The following is a 21,352-nucleotide window of genomic DNA, read 5'->3' on the forward strand; positions in this document are numbered from 1 at the left end:
TAAAATATATACCTGCTGGACAAGCATTGCATGCTGCACTTCCTCCAATGGAATAAAATCCTGGGTCACAAGGAACTTCTGAAGTGCCGTCGGGGCAGCTGTTCCCTGGACTACAAGGGGAACATGATGAAGCTGTCGCACCACTGAAATATCCTGCTGGGCATGACTGAAAAATTGAAAAGATAGTTATAAAATTGCATAGGAATGAATTATAAGTATTAGTTTACTTCTATTTCCTGGGAAGAACATACACAGAACATAATAATAAACATACAAAAAATGAGGACAAAGATAAAACTGGCAAAACATCTAATGAGGTTTAAAACTCGGCCAGTTTACTCATGGCCAGTTTACTCAATGGTCAGTCTACTCATATAAGACACATCAAACCATATGGATAAAAACTAAACATGTTTTTCATCATTTCTAATGTTATATATTTTTCAGTAACCTGTTTCATGAAAAAAATTAAGATTTTAACCGAACTAAGAAAACTTACTGCACAAGTTTGCATTCCAGTTATACTGTACTGTCCAGCAGCACAGTTCTCAGGTGCAGCTGCGGGATCTAGACATGACTGACCTGAAAAAATATAAAGTAATTATATATAATGTAATTGTACAATAAAATTACATAATGTTTTTCAACAGTTGGCACATTGAGCTATGTGAAAAAATATGTTCATCATTGTAACACTTAATACTATGTTAACAGGTTCGAATTCTGTGGTAAAATAATTCCCTGAAAAAGATTACTGAACTTGGTATTTCAGGATGATTTATATATCCTTGGATTCTATTTGTGGCCTTTTGTCGCCAGTCTCGTATCTGGTTACCTAATAGTAACCATACAATTGGTCTTGATCCAACATATGATTGAGTTGCTTTAGATATCTCTAGCCTCAAAATAAATATGATAAATTCTATTCTATATTCCCTAGATCGGTGGTTCTTAAACGGTGGGGCGCCCCACAAACCCCGCTAACAATCCTACTCACCCATCGGACATTGTTTGCAGGAACTTTGGCCAAGCTGATCTTGATATGTTCCACCAGGGCAGGCTGATGGTAATGCTGTTGATCCTAAGCAGTAGAATCCTTGTTGACAATCTTCACATGTTGTGGTTGTTCCATTGTAGTAAGTTCCAGACTAAAATACATTATTGTAAGCAAATAAATAGGTCCATGCTTCCGAAAACAAATAAATGGCTAACTAAATCCATACCCGACATGGACTGGTAGCTGGACAAGAGGCCGTGGTTCACTATATGGTTATCAATTTACCTCTTCCCTGAGATAAATATGTGAATCTTATCCTAAATATCAGACTAAATAATGGGCATACAGGCCTAGTGGGTAAAGTTTTGGACTTCTTTAGGTTAACAATGCGGGTTACAAATCTTCGATTCAAATCTTATTATACCCACCACCTCATCCAGGGTTTAATAAATTGGCTGGGCAATGTCGAACTGAAAAGACCTACTAAAAATAATAATTCCTTACATACCGTTAGATATCATTGGACACTTGTACAGAATTTTGTTTTGATTGAAAGATGTTAAAAAGCTTTGTATAAAAATTTAGATATATATAAATTTGTCTTGCTTGCTAAATTGAGCATTTTATAGCCTTATTATTAATCAGTGATTCATCTTATTCAGGATGAATAAATTTATCATGTTCTTATTTAATATCATCATCTTTAGTTGGTATATATGTTCATGAAACACTAATTTTGCCCATAACCTGGTGCGAAATTCCATTACATACAGTGACTTCATTTCTTGGCGTAATTAATAAAAAATTAAAACCATGCTTTGGTACAAAAAATTACAAACAATCAGTAACAATAACCATGATGAGAAAATGAAGATTGTTTTATAAGGCTCAACAAAGTCAATTCAAAGTTGGTTCCCAACCCATTAAAGCTAGTGGCCCCCCTTTAAGGGGGCTTTTAGCTCTCGTGGCCCCCTGTTTGTTAGGTGATATTTATAGCGACATTTCGAAGTGAAAAATAAATTTAATTTTGTGCTTAGTATCCAGGCCCCCCTCCTACTGCTCGGTGGCCCAAAGGGCAATGGGCCCTTGATGGGAATCACTGTTCTATCTAATTCAGGATGTAAGCTATTGAGTATGTCAAGTTGCCAATCAAGTGGGCCTGAAATACCCCTGCAAACATAGCAACCATACCAAATTGGCTTCAAACTTATACTTTAAGAAAATGATAACTCAATACAAGACATTTTGGTTGCTGTGGGTGAGAAATGAAAGCCTACCTTGCATGGTTCTGACAATCCTGTCGTTGAATTGTAAACAGTTCCAGCAGTGGTTGCTTCACACACGACAGATCCAGGTTGACTATTTTGAAAAATAAACACAAGTAGTACAACACAACAAAATCTTTGTGCTCCAATATGGCTTAAATATACCATTTTGAGTCCAGGAGCAAAATTGTTTCAGTTTTATATATAATATAGTATTGTATAGTTTTCCCTCTTTATTGCTCGTTAAATGGCTTTACATAATTATTAGGAGTATCTTCAAAATACTTCTGTTTGAGTAAAAAAATAGTTGTATGAATGAAAAGTCATCAATAAAATAATTCTGGGTAAGAGATAGTACCAGTAAGTTTTTTAAACTGATCAAAATATTATGTATAATGCCTTGCCTTGAAACTATAAAAATGACTATACTGTGAAACTTTCAACAAGTATCAGGCAAAATATGTCCACATAATAACTTACATATGTAAATGGCTATTCTATTTTCTTCTAAAATAAAATCTCAAATGACTTTTTCAATGAAAAACTTCTATATGTTATAAAGACCTTTTCTGTTGGTCAATGGAATACTGACTATGCATTTAGAACACTTATCTTTTTAGTTATCACCATGCTCTACATATAATCTCTATAGATGTGGACAGCCTTACGATTAATCTCTCATATAGACTTTGCTCACCCGATCATAAATAAAAAATCATGGGCTTTATCGGTTATTTCATATACATAAATTTTGCCTGATTTTATAGTAATATGACAATTAAAAATTATTTTGTCTTTGTCAATAGTTTCTATTGTGCTTGCAGTTCACATTTATCATACAATGAAATTATTTAAACTTACAATTGTTACTATAAAATCTTGCAAATTTTTAATTGTTATTACTATAAAATTGAGTGGAATTTTTTGTACACCCTGTATATTGTATGTATTAATCGAAGGTTGTCCAATAATCACTTGATCTAGTACTCAGTATAACTGGCAATTCTGACTTGTGTGAATTAGAGATGGAAACATAACTCAATATTGTGCTTGTAAGGTCCAGAATAAATTGAATAACTGCATCAATGCAAAAATAGATGAAATATTGGCTGGTAGAAGATACAACCAATTTTCAATAAGAAACATACTATTCTCAAAATAATGAAAATTACCGGTATATCATAATATACTTTCAGAATCAAAACGGAATAACTGTATTGACAATTGATATATCATACAAAGACCTGAAATGATAACCGGACGAGAGGCCGTGGTTCACAATATGATTAAGCCGTCTTATTGGCTTTACTCTCTCTCAAGATAAATAACAAGTAAATCCCATCCTATACCAAAGAAAGTGGAACTAATACTGCTGAAAGCAATTAGTAGTCCAGGAAAAAGACTCGTTTTTTTTTATTTCTGAGTTAAACAGATAGGTTTAAGATGTTTATTACTGTTGTGTCGAAACTATGCGATTCAATTTTTATTACATAAAATCTCTCATTTTAATTTAACCACAAAATGCGTAAGGAGTTTAAAAAGTTCACGAAAATCAAACAAAAATTGATGGCAGAGTGATATATTATTTCTCTAAATGATGTTTGTTAACACACCACTAGTCTACGCTATGGTTATGTTTGTCTGCATAGCTAAGGCAGATTGTTTGATTTGGTTAATGATCAATGACTATGCTAATAAAGGTGACAATAAAATCGGGGTCTTGAGACATAGGTGGGAAGCACAAGATAAACATATTAAAAGCAATTTTTGTGGCCCGATTTCAGTGCGGTACAGTACTTAAACAAATGGTTATAACAATGCTAAATCTGGATTAGAATATGGATCTGAGAAATTCCATTTTTTTAGTGAATATAAGATAAAATATATGTTTAAAATATGATTAATAAATTGCTTATTTCATATATTCGAAACTTGATGGTGAAATATTTCCAAATGACATTCTGCACATTCTATTGAGCAATATGTTTTTATCAAACAGTAGCACTATATGCCTGGGACACAGCTTGTACAAGGCCTTATTCTGAATTCCCAAATGAAAATTGGTTTACTATGATGCTTTGAAATTTTTGGTGTGACCCTATGCTTGCGAAGCTGTTTATGCGAGCTTGGAGTAAACGTCTATCTAAAATGTTCAAATACCAGTATGTGTGGTTTAGAAAATCAGAGCTCGCAACTTTGTAGCAAAACTCCTCAATACTCAACTCAAGGTTAGGTTCATAACAGATTTATGTCTAGTGCAAAAACGTTTAGCAAATAGTAAAAGCCTTATAAAAATATTTGTGGCCACCTTGCTCGATAATATAATGGGTTACAATAGACAGTAAACTTGAAAACACGTTTTATAACCATTCAACATACCATATAAAAAATGGTACTTTTTTTTAAAAAAAATTTGTTATATCTATTCATATTATTAGATGGGTTTTAATCCAGGATGCCTGTATGAAATTAATTTGGCTCAGCTACAAATTTCTACAAGAGCACAAAACAAGTGTTTCGTCACTACACCACTGAACTTCACACCAAAATCAAACACAATATGTCCTCAAAATGCCAAAAAAAATCTATGGAAGCCAGTATTCGTGTTTCAACATTATTTCACAATGACTAATCTTGTCATTTTTTCCAGATAAATGTCACAAACAAAAGGGGGAAATAATCCATCATATCTTGAGACCGCGACTTAAATATTTGTTTTGCAACCATGGGATTTGTGACATAACAATAGGCAGTTTATGCTCGATCAAACAAGGATGGTGAATCTGAACAATTGTTGTGACAACTACGTAGATCACAGTATAACTTGGCTATACATTTTCTGGATGAATATTCCATGAATTTATTTAAAAAAGAATTTAAAAAAATGGTAGTTGGAGAAGTGAAGCGATTAATATAAAATATCCTATGGTACTACTACACCAATTTCATATTTTACAACCAAAAATTTGCCCGAATAGGTCATACATATTGTTACTAGATTCCCATAACAAACAAGTCTACAATTCATTCATGATGATTTATTTATTACAATTATAGTCATGATAATATTTTAAAATTTAGGCAGAAATTTCGTGCATTCAAATTTCAAGTTTTTTCTGTGTCTACTTAAAAAACAATTCCACTTTTTATCTATAAATTTAATTTTCAAACAATTTCTACTTGAGGATCACATGAATTACTGACAATGTTTACTTAGATAGTGGCACAAAACTCTTATTCTCTGCAAACATTAGATTGCGTCACAATATACGTAGGATCGTAAATTTGGTTGTAAATTCAAACACTGTTTATTAGCGTAACTAACAACCTATGAAACTGAATTGAAAAGAAATTGCCTGTGATTAAGAAATTATTGTTTGTTGCACGTCACATATGCCTTATTTGATGACAGGGGGAGAGAAAATTTGAAGTAAAATGAATCATAGGAAACTCTCATAAAAAAGGTTTCGACTTTTCGAGAATTTATTCTCAGTATAAGAATGAAAATTAGAACTGAATTAATACAGGATGTTCATAAAGTCCCTTTACAATTTCAATTTTGTTATGATATCAGTTCTTAAAATATCTTAACCAGGTTTGTTATTTTTTAATCAGTAATTGTTCAAGTATTTTAATTCTTTTAATACATCTGCGAAGGCCGAAACCATATAAGTTATAAAAAAATTCCCTTTGCAATTTTAAAACATTTCAGTCTTTATGGACACCCTCTATATTGAGGATCAAATGCATATCAATTATGTGTCGTCAAAAGGATTAGTTTATTATCATAAAAAAGATCTCACTTTATCACATTTAAGTCAAATCATTCTTGAACAACAACATAAACATTTATTCGACAAAAATTGAATTGATATCCCCCTATTATCCAGTTTTGTTTACTATTAAATTTGTTTATAAACAACTCACAAAAATAATTTTAGACATTTTTGAGTGAAAATATGAAAATCTGTGGTAATATGGGAACATAAACAGTCTAGCGTAATCTACTAATGTGTACATAAATAAGCAAGAAAATTAGATTATGATCCAAAACTGATCACTGCTAACTGAACTTGAAACACTTTCTATACTTTGTAATTTTTGTATATTTTCATCAAGAAACTGACCTTACAACATCGCCACATAAAATATTAGTTACAAAATTGTCACCAATGGGGGCTTAGGAAGAACATCATTTTTTTTTTCAATTTTTCGAACATCTATGATTCCTACACCTTATAAAATGATATATGATAAAAATAAAATACAAGAATTAAGAATATGTTTTTGTCATTTCTATATTGAAAAAATTACATTTGCCGTATATACCACTATGATGACATAAACAGACTCATTTTTTCTCGTTACCGTACCATTAGACTTGATATTACACTGTCTGATTACTGGTCGGTGTTCTGCAGAGGGTATTTATTTTCCTACCAAAGCCAGACAAGTGGGTCTTAGCTTTGTTTACTTTCTCATCAATATTAATCAAGACTTGCGACTTTCTAGTACAAATTCAAACACGTAAGAACACTTTTCATAAAATATAATTCAATTGAATTACATTTTACATGGCACAGTCATGTCATCCAAAAACACTGTTTGTTAAACACTCATTACTAATGAACATGCCAGGCACTATATTGTAACTAACTTTTCTCAAGTATGTTTAAATCTATCTCTAACAGGTTATTATGGCCATTGAAATATGACTAATAAAATGATACCACATTGCCAGAATCATACAAGAAATATTGTTATCTATGAGCATATTAATTTTAAATGATTAAACCAAAAGTTATCAATATTTTATGGCATTTTGTCATTGACGCTGTAGCTGGCAACAAGCAAATTTTTTTTACAACGGATTAATACGTTTTTCACTCCAAACAAGGTTCTCTGAAGAGCAATGATAAATGGAGATGGACGGTAAGTCAGATTTAGCATTGATTACACAATTTATTAAATGGGGTACTTGAGGGTAAATACATAAAATTAGGTAAACCCGTAGTTTGTGTATAAGGTCAGGGCTAGATCATAATTTTATTCAGATTTCCCTCATTTTAGTTCTATTACAAGTTCGGGAAATGTCTGTGTTAGGCAAGTGAATATACTCCTGCCGATAGTTTTCAGTCCCTTTCCACAACTTGATGTAAACTAGGCAAAAGAAATTAGTTACCTCCATATTGGTACACACACTTCTGGAAACCATTTACTACACCCTAGGTAAGGTTGCTGGTAATTTACCAGTATTTAACTAGTTGATGTTAATACAACACAACAATTTTTTATATCTTCACTCAAAACTTTTCATGTGATTTGTTTATAAACAAACCTAATAGTAAATAAAACTGGATAATTAGTGCAATCTTAAAGAACAGCGATAATCAATCACCATCTGATTGAAAACACTACTTTCCCCACACCTTTTATGGTTTTGTATTATACCAATATAAGTTGGTTTGAGGCCATATGTATGGTTTATGAGAATAATCTTAAATCTGTAATGAAATTTAAATAATATTTTTATCTCATTATTGACATCTAGTCATAATTATTAAAATATAAATATAACATTTGATAATTCAAAATTTACAAAGTACTCAAGGTTTTCAAGGTGATTGCCTCACCCAAAATTATTTTTCCTATTCATTTAAGTTCATTTTATAATATTTCTTTTTGTACAAAGAGAACAATTTTGCTACAATTTTATCCATGCCTGACTGACTACATGTAAATAGTGAGATTTTCAAGACCAATGACAAGTAGAAATTTGTAATTGTCAAACAGAATAGAGAACAACAGGATTTCATCGGGAAAGAAATCGTTTATTCTGTTGCTCATAAATGAAGAAATTTTACAGTTTATATAAAGAATATATAAATTGATTTTAACCAAATAAATGTGTTATACTTAAGCAGTTTCGCTAGATAAGAATATCATGCTAATCCATTTTAATAATATTCGATCATTATGTGAAGTCGATTCAAAAGTATAAAAAGTTGATACCACTGCTATTAGGAACTATATATCGTATGTTCGAGATACCTACACCATAAAATTATACATTACCGACAATACCTGAGCATAGATGGCCAGAAAAAAATTAAAAAACTGGTAAAATAGTCTGAAATATAATTACTATATATGTATAAAGCACGCATATATAAATATCGCACATAACATTGAATGTTTTTCTAAAACAGTGCTTTGAATTCAATGTATATAGGTATCTTGGAAAGTAATATCAATACAAAGTAAATCAATTTTAGATTATGATTTCTCTCGATTAAACAACAAAGTTGTCCAAAATATGCTTCTTATTGTTCTAGGTTTAAGTTAATACCCAATCTCACTTTGCTAGGATCAAACACATTTTTACATAAAATCTTTTTCTGAATTTAATTTACCATTTAAATCCCTCTTGTGACTCACTGCACTGACTACAAACACTGATTTGAAACTCGGAAACACTTTACTGGCTTTCTTTCTGTTTGGAATCAATCTTTAGCAAACAATTACTGAACATTGTTTAACTATCTCTCTATTTTTCAAGAAATTGGGAACACCTTTCAAAACCATCAGTAAATGTTATTTTTGTTTGTTCTTCCAGTGTTCCCATTTGTTTTTTATCAAAAATTATTCATCAATGATTAACCAATCTAAAGAATTTTTTATCTGACAAACTATGGTTTGAGGTATGACACAATGGCGGGCAAGATAATTTAAAAGACAGTACAAAGTTTAGGCAATACTAGTGGGTGACCTTGATATAGCGGCATCTTAAAATGGATAAAGTCAATTTAAGCAGAATACAATTGTTAAATTAAGCTTAGCTTGTTACAATGAGATTTAGAAACCTATGAAAAATTAGGTTTAAAGATCATAAGTATGATGATATATCCTCAGCTTCAGAAGAATTTAGCTAGATTATAGTTAAAAGTATTTAGAGGACTACTAAAATTAAAGATAGATACAATATTTCATTTCACAAAAATAAACAAGGAAACATATCAGCTACCGCAGGTATTTTAGTCCGTCTTATAACCATCTAACGTATGTACATGGTTGGTCCTGTGAAGATGTCTTAAACTTTCCTATCTGCTAAAAGTTGATATTAATTCCTGTCTAGCCCGGCTGAATTAATTTATCCTTTTATAATGATAATTTGGCTTTATGTTGTTGTCACAATATTTTCAAGCTGAGCTAAATTTTAATAATATTTTCCCAGACTTTGTTTGGCTGTTTTTATATTGAATAGCTTTTGAGTGGTAATCCACCTTTTGTTATGGAACTCATTAAATTGTTACTGTTAAAGGAGACTTATGGTAGACGTTTCTTTTGTTACTGTGGTTTTGCGAGGTGAATTTTGAGTTGGATTTGAAAGGAAAGGGAAACTTGTTATAAAAAAGTATATGCAATTTGATTTCAAATAGATCTGTTTATATATACTTATACAGTTGAATTGGATGGTGAATGAAGCAATAGGTCAAGATACAGCTTGAAATTCAGACTTCTATGTTTTAATGAAAAGAAACTTAAGTTGAAGTAATATTGAAAATATTTTTGCATAATTAATGTGAAATTAGGTAACACTCTGATAATATACTCAGTGTAAGACCAGGGACAGAGAGCTTGAGTGTCTCCCTATTGCCAGCAAAATGATGTAGCTGTTATTAGGACTTGAATTATTATCGTTTTTTCTCATACTTTCAGTATGATTAATATTTTATCAAATATAAACCTGACTTGTCTGCTTAATGTGCCTAACTTTAGACATATATCCCGCCATGAATCCCAATATTGATTATACTGGATGAGTGTGTGTCAAAAGATTGAAGCCTGTGATTGCTAGATTTGTCACCACCAAAAGATTAGCAGAAAAAAAAAAGTAGATTGTAATATTAAAAAGCTGTCTATTCTCTCTCCTAAAACAAATGCGATGCCGTATCTTTCTGTGCATCTGAAGCCTTCTTGCGCCTATTTTATCTAAAAACATATTTAAGGAAACAGTTCCCAATTAACGCTTACAACATTACGCTTTTGATATTATTAATAACACTTTTTCTTCAAATATATGTTTATTAACAACAGAAAACTGAACTAATCTTCTATTTTATTGCACTTTAACTCAAAAAATAGCTGAAAAGTCACAGTGTAAGATCAATATTCGTTGAATTTTCTGAAGTCCGTGAACATGCCCACTGTTGCTCCACTTTACTCTTTTTAACATGCCATGTCTGAGCTATACTTCAGTCTGACTGAAAGTTTCAATTGAAATGTTTAACTGCTTTCCTCAGAACTGACCACTAAATTATAACACAATGTTGGTTGGATTCTTTATCATATTTATGATAACGGTTCATATAAATGTTCAATATAATGTTCATATAAAATGCCCTCACTTCATGATTTCCCACAACAAATAGATTTTTAAATATTCTCACTTGAAAACGGGATAAGGTCATTATTATTTGATCACAATAGATAATCAAATATTAGAAACGCAAACAATTTTTTACAAGATGTTTGAAACCTCAACCATAAGGAGGAGTTTAGACAAGAAATTACTGATACATGGGTAACTATTGTGATAACTGATAACATATTTCAAGTAAGTGCCAGTGATAGATAGAAGTCCCTAAACCTTAAGTTGCGATTCAGTCATGTCAAGAGTTATCGGAGTTATGAGTTGAGTCAAACACTTAGCTAAGTGAAACTGGTGATTATTATAGAATGAGTCATATATATTTCAATAATTCCCCCATACTAACAACTACTGTGGTAAACTTCCTCATCTAATATTAAAAATGACCAATCTATTCTTCTCTTGCTTTCTTAACAGAATATATAAAGATATCAAAAGCGGTATATAAAACCTTGTGATGGAAAAATAATGAAAAACGCCATACCTGAACATTCCTTCCTCACAAGGGACAGGATCAGAGATTGTATTAACACAGTAATGATCTCTTGGACAAAGATTACAATTGCCACTGCCTGGTGAAGATGCATAAGTTCCACTAGTGCAACCTGTGAGTTATGAGATTCAAAATATTGATTTCAAAATTGATTTCAGTTAGAGGAGTGGTTCTCAAAGAAGTCCAGAGTCCATATGCCCTCTCGCACATAACTATCTCTGCATGGGATTCGTACCTGCGATTAAACACAGGGTAACCATGGGTGCGGTGGTAAGCATATTTCCAACGCTAAACGAGATGCGACACACTGCCAAGCCAACTAAAATACCATATTGTAAATTTTACTTTCAGGCAAACTCACCGATGCAAGTCGTAGTCCCAGCAGGGCTGTGAAAACCAACAGGACAAATCTCTGGTGCAGAAGATGTTGAAGCACATTTGTATCCTGCTGGACATGTTCTACATTCTGTACTGCCTTCTACATTAGTGTATGTACCGGTGTCACAAGATTTGCAAGATGAAAGTCCTGGTCAAGAATATGTAAGAATTATGATTAGTTTAGAAATTTGCATTTTCGGAAATTCTTATGAAGTAATAAGGTTATCCTGGCTTCAATCAAATCTCTAGACCAGTGGTTCCCAAACGATGGTGCGTGCCACAAGGGGGGGTCGTAGAAAATTAACTACATAAAAAGTTGCTATGTTTGAAAATACCAAGTTATTTTTTGTTTGTCATTGCTTACCCAATTTATTACACCCTAGGTGCCGCAGTGATCATGGGTCTCAGAGAAAATTTTAAGAATACCAGGGATCGAGACTGAAAAGTATGGAGAGCCTAGGCCATATCATTCTCATGAATTAAATAGGCCTGTCTACGATTTTTACATCATGCGGTCCATTATATTTATGAGTCAAATTACTTTTATCCTTTCAAATAGAGCAAGTAAGTCATTATTGGATCCTCCCACATATAACTACCCCACAGAATAAAATGATGTGCACTATTGCGTGGCTGCCAACAGTGCAATGGACCGATACGTGCTTTCTATATTCTATCAATTTTCTAAACCTTAATAACAATACTCTACCTTCTACATCACTATACATTCCAGCAGGACATAATTCTGAGTTTGTGCTGTTGCAAGAACTGCCACGTGGACAGATGTCACACATTGAAGAACCTGTGGTGTTGGAATAAGATCCTGCACTGCATGGAGAGCATGAAGTCCTGCCTGTTGTATCAGAGTAAGTGCCAGGTAGGCATGGTGTAGGAGCATCTGTAGGTGATGGACACGAGTGACCCAAAAGGCAGATCTGAAATGAAAGAACGAATAAATATATTCAGTCAGAAGTATAGCATTTCTTTTGAATGAAAGCAGTCAAATAATCATTAGTAATTCAAAAAGTATGTATTCGTGTTTAGGTATTTCAAACAGAATCTGAATCAAAAATTAACAAAGAAGCATGTATAAGTTACTGAAGGCATAGTTGTGCGACACGCATTTCTCTCAAAAATAATAGCACTTCAAGACTTTAAAAAACTCAACTTCGTGTAAAAACGCAGTGGTAATAAACCCTATAATTGTTAATAAGCGGGCTCATTTTTGAGATATTTCAACTAGACTGCACCATAAATATGAGTGTTATAAGGGGGCTCCCGAAGTATGTGAATATGTAATATGTGTACTAGGTTAGGGTTAGGCCATAATTTTAGGTATAAATACTACGGGAGGCTCTTGGCTAGTCTTCGAACTGATAATAGGACTAAAATAAGGAAAATTTGAACTGTTACCCATGTTGCGTTCCGATGTCCGCCATCTTGGTTCGCATACTTCGGGAGCACCGTTATAAGACCTAACTATGTTGGTATCGTGGCTCAGACACAAATCCCATACGCCACACAGCACCCAGGATGTAATGGATTGAATAGGCAAAACCAAAAGCGAAACTGGGAAAATTCCAATCCTTTAAACACTAGTAGCTTCTTATGAATCAGTGGCTACTTTAAAAGGACCTCGTTTGCAAAAAAACTACACATCAAACTTTAAAATATAATCAATTTTACCTCACAGGTTTCCTGACCTTCACTTGAAGCAAAATAACCTTCAGGGCATGTTGTGCAAATTTGAGATCCAGCGATGGCATAACTACCTCTGCTGCATATCATAGGATCAACAATGCCTGGTGTTGGACATTGATGGCCTACTGTACAAGTGATGCATGTGGATTGTCCAGGTTGGTTCTGTAAATAAAAACAGTCTAAAATGGTGATTACTGATTGGTAAAGTTTTTTTTTGTAAAATTATGAGTTAAAAATAAGAAGATATTTATCCTTTGAATCAGGAGACAAAATTTCATACAGTATGCTATGTTTTGGGTTATAATATATGAATATTGCATTATTTTTATAGTGCTGCTTGGATGAAATGCTTTATTTGGAAAATTTGCAAGGTCACACACACTCATTCAGAAGTAGCAGAGACTCATCTCTGAGCAAAATTACGAATAACCAATGAAGCGATGGATTAAAGCGATGCATTACACATTAGTAATTGTTGGTTAAAGAAAGATAAAAGCATAGGTTGCATCTAATTTAAATCAGGAAACAAATGTATACAGTCTTAACAGTTGCTATATTTCGAGTTAAAATATTCATAATAATTAGGATAGGATTTACATATTTATCCCGGGAAAAGGAAAGCCGTTAAGACGCTTAACCATATGGCGAACCACGGCCTCCCGTCTGGTTACCAGAACATATCGGGTATGGGATTGGTTATTTGTTTTTTCTGAGAGCATGGACTTGATGGTAGAGGAAGCCGTAACCGACCAGCAGTTACATGAACCCCTCAATGGCAGCGAGGAGTTCAGCAATCCTCTCGCACATAGTCATCCTTGCATGGGATTCAAACCTGTGAGCATATTCCCAATGCTTAGCCCAATGTGCCACTCCGCCGAGATGTATTTTATTTTCAAAGTGCTGTTTGGGCAAAGTTCCCTCAAGAATATTTCTCTTTATCTCCAATATACCATACATAATGAGAAATTTTTATCACATCGAAAATTCCTAATAATTCATAAAAAAAAATTTCTTACTTGATAGGTTCCATTTTGGCAAGTGTGACAGACAAGAGACCCTTCAGTGGCATAAAATCCAGGCAGACATTGGACAGGCGATGAAGATTTATTCTGGCAATTATGGCCTGAAAAAAAAAACTATAGGTGAGATTACAGTTATTCACATGTCTTGAATAGTTGTGTATTCCATGTTTCGCAATGACAATTCTCCTAATTCTCATTTTTGCTATAAGCAGAGCTGTATAAAAGAATATACTAAGACAGTAGAATTATAATTAGGTATGTTAGAGCAGGAATTGTAGAAACCGTTACAGATCTTAATTGCACCAAACACCCAAGCCTCTGAAATTTGATTATTTGCAAATTTGCTGCACATAACATATTAGGACAAATAATTTCGAAACTATGTCCAGGTTTAGCAAGTATAATTTTCTAATTTACCGGTACTGATTGAGTTTTTGAATATAAATATGCAAATCAGAGGCAATCTGGCGATGCTCTGTTATTGCTCTCGTAAAGGTGGCCAGATGGTATAAATGCACCATGAATGATGCCAACACTGGTTTTCTGTACTACCAAAACCCTAAGCTTGCTACATCTTACTTATGTAGAAGCTTATTAGGAGTAATAAGAGAAAACCAATTAAGATGTACTAATGTCTTTCAGAAATTATCAATTAAAGATAAAACCTGCAGGGTTTTCATTCCCTAAAATGCCTGTAACAACACTGAAACCTCTTAATCTCTACGTTTGGCATTGGTGTAACCATGTAAAACAACCCATAAAATGCACATCGATATCCTTAAAAATTGTCATTGCAATATATTACCAGCAGGACACAGATCACATGTAGATTGTATTCCATTTTCTTGATAGTAGCCATCCAAACAAACAGTACAATTTGATGACTTGGACAAACTATATGTTCCAGGTTCACAGGCAGTTGGTTCGGATGTAGCATAACCTAAGAAAATAAAGCTGATGGTCATATTATACACTAATCACTGTAGGCAGGGCTTTGGAATTTATTCAACAGCGTTTCGCTATAAATAACACACAATTTGAGTTCTTAAAATGTTCAACACTAAAACATCCATACTTAGAATAGATCAAGATTTCAAAAAATATTTATGCCCTATTAATAAAATCAATTACAGTACTGCATTACAGTACAGTGATACTCTCACTTGTTCGGTTATCACAACTATGGGCATTCATTAGAAGTAATTAGAAATTTACTGTAAATGAAATGAGCCATTTTCACCACGTATTATGCTGTATAGGTTTGAATGCTTGAATTTTGTGGGTGATGATTATGTACAAGAGCAGTGGTTCTCAAAATTTTTGGGCCGCACCCCATTTTTGAAATTTGTCAAGTCTCGTGCCCCACCTCAAAAATACCTAGCTAACGGAAAGTAAATATCCAAATGAAGGGGGCAAGCAACAACAAAAATTTTTTTTAGCTTCTTGCCCCTATATTAAAAATTGATCCCCACTGTTTGAAAACCACTGCACAAGAGTATTGCTGGAGGTGGTTTGTTCAACTGCTTGTAGGTTGCAGTTTCATTCACAATGCAAATCTGTGCATCAAGAATAATTAACCGGATTATTATTCTATTCCTCAACTCTCACTGGTTGCCAGACAAAAGGTCATAGTTCACCATATTATTATAAACAAGTCATAATGTTGGCATTCCTCTTTCACAGAATAAATATTATAAGAAAATCATATCTATTGTAATCTGTGCAACATGTATTATAATCTCTAATTATATCTGTGAAACAGCCCGCGGACCACACAAAAAAAATTGTGCAGACTGCAGAAAAGTGCCAATTTTGAATGATGTGTGGCCGAAAAAGAGTTTTCAATTTAGTTCAATCTGGTAGGCGCAAGTAATTCCAATCCCTAACCGTTAGCTTGTGTGAAGCGAACAACACATGTCATATGATCAATAACCAAAATTTTTGTGCCTGCAACTACTAAAAGCCTTTGTTAAATAAAGGTGCGGTCTGCGGTTTCACCCAATTATTTGTATCTGGCCATCTTGTATTACAGGTTGCACACCCCGCCCGCCATTATAACATACCTGGGCATTGATATCCAGCAGGACAATCAAAACATGCAGCTGTCGAGTTGTTAGCAAAGGTACCAGGTGAACACTCTCTACATCCGGCAGTCTCACTAGCTAAGTAGTGACCAAGTGGGCAAGACTGTGAATTGATTAAAACATATTTTGAGTTCACAATAGGAGTAGCAAGAAAGCACAAAGAAAGAGTTAATATGATTGTCTACATTCAATATTTCAGCACCAGAGTCATGTTAGAGAGACCACAGTTTTGATTTTTAGAGTATACATGAGGATTGTGGCCTTTGCAGATTAGATATGTGCTCAGTAAATCAATCTAGCTACATCACTCATGAAAAATTTGTAATATATTGGACAAGTCATGCTCCACCAAACAATATGGCCGACTTTTTTAACCCTTTCCTATTTATCGAAGGCGTGATTGCCAAGTAGTTGCCGCATTAAAATTAGCTATGTCAGCATCACAGATCTTGAAATCAAGCTTCACGTCCATCATTCCATCCACAGAGATTTAAATTGGGTAGCAAGGCCATTTAAAAATGATAATAATATGCTTTATTCAGAGTACAGGCGTAAAATTATTCACAACAAAAAAATTTAAGATATTTCGAAATATGTTAGTAAACGAATTATTTTTACTAAAAGGGAACATATGTTGCAAAAAAAACAAAAACCTTCAAATACATATAACAATGAGGGATGCTGTGTACCATCTATCCCAATTGTATGAATCCTATTCCATATGAATACCCAAATCTTCTGCCGAAGTAACATATCTATCCTAACTCAGAACATTGGGAGAAATGTCGGCCAAATATGCCAAAAAAGAGAAAAGTATCAGAGATGAAATTTTGAAACACTGTTAATAAAATGCTATCTTCAAATTATTAACTAGAAGTTTCAAGTCAATAACAAGCCCTTTGGTTATTTCTAGGTATCAAAAACAAACCTCAATGAAAGGTTCAACAGCCGGATCAGTGCAGTTGAAACCAGATGCAGGGCAAGGTAAGCAGGCTGATTGAGCAGCAAGATGGTTGTATGTTGAACCAGAGATACAATATCGACAGACTGTAGAACGAGCAGAACTGAAAATAAGGGTAGCAGTGTTAACTCTAAGCAAATTATGAGTGCGAAAGTGCTTCGCAGTCGAAAAAAAAAGTGCGAAAGTGCTTTTGCCGATTTTAACAAGTTAGGTGCCCTAGCCTTTCATATAACCCATTTAAAACGGCATAGATACTCAAAAAAGCGCTCCTCCGGTTAATATTATGAATTAAAGAGAAGCCTTTTCGTTAACCGAGTTCCCTTTAAGCGAATTCATGTTTAATTAAAACAAGCGAATTCATCGGCAACGAAATGACATCTGCTAACACCTGCTGGGACAAAACTTTCATGCAATGTATCAAGGTGTCAGTTGCTTAGTCGCGTAAACAGCAAAGACTTTCACATTTGTTACTCCTTCCATCTAACAGACACGAGGCAGGCTGGAAACCATATTAGTTACAGGGTGGATCGTTTGTACAAATCCCCTGCAAAATCCCCCCCCCCCCCCCCCCAAATATAAATAGAAATCAACTAATTAGGGTTAGGTGCGCTGGAAATTCAACTTTTCGATTTATCCCTAAACCTAATCTGATTATTATTAATTTGTGATTTTGAACCACTCTGAAAGTCGCCACCCGCTGTTTTAAAAGATAAGTTAACCTACGTTCCCTCCGAAATATTACGGAGGATACTCCCCTGTTTTATGGGATAGGTTGACCTACTTTCCTTTCAAACCTTTTTCTCCGAAATATTACATATTATACTATTTCAGAGCTTACCCAAAGACAAGTAATTTTGAAATGTCGACATGCCTTGGTTTGTGTGCGAGTTAGTTTAAATCGGGCAGAAAACTTCATATATTGGCAAAATGTTTAGTAATGTCATGTACTTTCAGCATTCATAAATAGCACTTTGTAATGCGGCTGACCTAGTATCAAATATTCGCATCACAACGCCACTTGCGAGGTTTCCATATATTTCAATTACACTAATAGGAACCATGACACCAAAGAGTTTTCTTTTGCGAAGGTACACTAAATATAACCAGGGTGATTCTTGAGAAAAACATGAATATAAAAAAAAACGAATGATATGATAGTGGATCCCAAATAATTTTGAGAGTGTCTCGAAATACCAATCCATTTGATAAATAATTTTCATTCGACCACATGAACGCTGATATCCTGAAAATTAATGTTGAAAGAGAATTACGCACTCTCAGGTATCGGACATCCAGTCGCGATATTCAATCATTCATATGCACAAATCTCACATTAATAGTAATTGCTTTAAAGTAAGTTTGTAAAGTTTAGAAACCAACAAACAGAAAATAACTTATCCTAAAACACAATTAAAATTTAGTCGGCAATAAATTTGTCGCCAAGACGATGCCATACTAAACAAAAAAGATTTGGTCGCGAAGAGTTGCGTATGATGACTGCCGTTGTTTTTTAAGCAGAATGTAAAAAAAATTATAATTAATAAACGGGAGTTACGACGCATCGTGTGTATTAAACTTCCCTGGTAAGTACTTTGGTAAGTACTATTATTATTGTACTTATACACCTGTTGGAGTATTTCGGACAATTTCGAATTTAAAATAAATGAAAACCCGACATATAATGAAGACGCAAAAGTAAAATGAACATTTATTGAAAAAGTTATTATTTGAGAAAGACAACATGATCGTACAATTCCGCCAAAACCTCGATGTTCGCAAGTGAAATAATAAATAAATACTTCCCTGTATTCGATCAATTAACTTTCGCGTATCGTTGTTCTGCCAACAAACAGCCGGGTGCAAAATATTTCCGTCCTGTGATATGCTCACAAATATTCTCGATATTAATATCATACCCTCGCGTATGTACTTTCTATTAGCTCTTTAGTGATCCCTTCAATCCTTGGCCAAGTCATGTTTCGAATATGTGAACATTTTATTCGACCATACGTGGCCGGCGGGATGTTAAAATTGTAAACAAGAGAGAGGTAAAATCAATCGCGAATTTCGTTATAACGGCTCGTTTACGAATTGTTGCGCCTGTTTTCGTCGAAAATGATTACATTTGTTGTATTTTGAGGCATTTAAGCAGTAATAATTAGGGCATGACATCATCAAAATCGTCAAGTGAGATCTTGAAATTGCAAATTCTGTAAATAAAATTGTGAATTATTTGGTAACGAATTCAGCTTTAATGACCGTCGGGGTATTGTTTTGTTGAAAATTATTATTAATGTGAGAGCGCCAAAAACATACAGTCCATACCGATGCGACTGCAATTTATATGGTCGCAATTGGTCTGGCGCGTTTATTAATAGCGTAAAATAAATTAAACGAATATCAGTTATAACCAAGCCTGTCAGCGTGTTTATTTTCTGTTGGCAGGGATCGTAAAATACCATCTTGAGACAAATTCACTTCTATTATTAAATCTTAATTTTCAGTTATTATCGTTATACAAATAACGTGTGGCAACTTTTTGATTTATCGTCGACCAAAAAACCGCCCCACACTCGTCCAAACGTGTGTCGAGCTTGAACGACAGGAACATATTCATCGACGACCTTAATTAGGGAAAATATGTATTTTATTGGGAATGCAAAATAAATGTAACAAAACGCATTTTTTGTGATATAACTTTGTATTTTCGGAAACGGGTTGCCGTGAAAGGTAAAATTTGATCTAAATTAATCGCAAAAATGTTTTATTTTAAATGTAACAAAACACATTTTCGCGATATAACTTTGTATTTTCGAAAACGGGGCGTCACGAAAATTATTAATCTAATGTTTTATCTATCGTTTAACTAACGTCTGGAACACATCATTTTCGGGAAGAACTCTAGCCCGCGAAATGTCATTTAATTTAAAATAGAAAATGTTTCACGCATTTCAAAACGGAAAATCACCAGTAAGTGGACAGGGATTCAACCCTCCAGATTCAGTATTCTATTTCCCGCCCGTGTCAGAACTTTCTGAAGAATGGAACAAAGAACCCGTCAAACCGCCGCGGAAGAAGGGGAGTATTTTTTGCGCTAATAATTAGGGCGTGACAATATCAAAATCGTCAAGAAACTGGTGAATTTGCAAATTCCATAAATAAAATTGTGAATTGCTCGGTAACATTTTAGCTATAATTATCGCCGGGGTATTGTTTTGTTGAAAACACGTTGAAACTTGAGGGAATTAGTTACAATTAGCGCCTGACCTCTATTAGGCACTCGAGCACTCGAAAAAAAAAGCACTCCAGCCCAATCTTTTTAGCATTAAGTCGCATACGTAAAATATCCTGTAAAAGAAGTGCTGTTCATTAATGTCATCTCGTCTTATGACCACGCAGAAATGCCTTTATTGCCGAATTATTCAATCACTATTTTAAATCAACATTCAGGATTGGCACAATTTCAGATTTGCGAAGTTTATCACCATAGAAATACATGAGAAAGTTAATTATCGTCATCACGGTATGGACAATAATATTACCATTCGCATAAAATTGGGACGGTAAATTTACAAATCCTAATAGGTAATATTAAAGCCAACGCAAATGTTAATTTGAGTCCTCAATGTCTTCAACAGCTGTTGCCGATGTGAACGAACGGGTAAACCCGGAATATAAAACTTCGATGTCCGCCGACCCACAAGAATTCATATTTGTAAAAAAGAGAGAGCGGGAATATAGATTACCCAAAACCTGGATATCGCCGCCAAAACGATCGGTGACAAGAACAATTAGCGATTACAACGGTATTAACCAGTAAAAAGGCTTTGTTGCCGATTTTTTAATGTTTCCACCACGTTTATTCGGTACTCCTTAAAAATATTCGATTCAAAAAAATATTGAATTTTGCCCACCCGTCCTCGCATATCAATGAGAAATAGTTGTGTAAATATCGCAAAATTACGGAAAATGCCACTCCTTTCAACATTGTGATTACATTAAAATGGCACTTAATGGTAT

The 21,352-nt window shown here is 33.8% G+C and overlaps 1 protein-coding gene across 1 annotated transcript in view; it reads right to left on the bottom strand.

Moving 5' to 3' along the window:
• Positions 1-21,352, bottom strand: part of LOC120326601 (uncharacterized) — a 144,184-nt gene that overhangs the window by 114,446 nt on the left and 8,386 nt on the right. The window contains exons 7-18 of the mRNA XM_078111542.1: positions 17,300-17,435; positions 16,351-16,474; positions 15,093-15,227; positions 14,282-14,388; positions 13,251-13,427; positions 12,274-12,499; positions 11,548-11,712; positions 11,178-11,298; positions 2,275-2,356; positions 998-1,148; positions 500-582; positions 13-166 (exon numbers count right to left, since the gene is read on the bottom strand). Coding sequence (XP_077967668.1) covers positions 13-166; positions 500-582; positions 998-1,148; positions 2,275-2,356; positions 11,178-11,298; positions 11,548-11,712; positions 12,274-12,499; positions 13,251-13,427; positions 14,282-14,388; positions 15,093-15,227; positions 16,351-16,474; positions 17,300-17,435 — 1,661 coding nt within the window. The remainder of the gene's footprint in view (positions 1-12; positions 167-499; positions 583-997; positions 1,149-2,274; positions 2,357-11,177; positions 11,299-11,547; positions 11,713-12,273; positions 12,500-13,250; positions 13,428-14,281; positions 14,389-15,092; positions 15,228-16,350; positions 16,475-17,299; positions 17,436-21,352) is intronic.

This window comes from Styela clava, chromosome 4, assembly GCF_964204865.1.
Source record: "Styela clava chromosome 4, kaStyClav1.hap1.2, whole genome shotgun sequence".
Lineage (NCBI taxonomy): Eukaryota > Metazoa > Chordata > Ascidiacea > Stolidobranchia > Styelidae > Styela > Styela clava.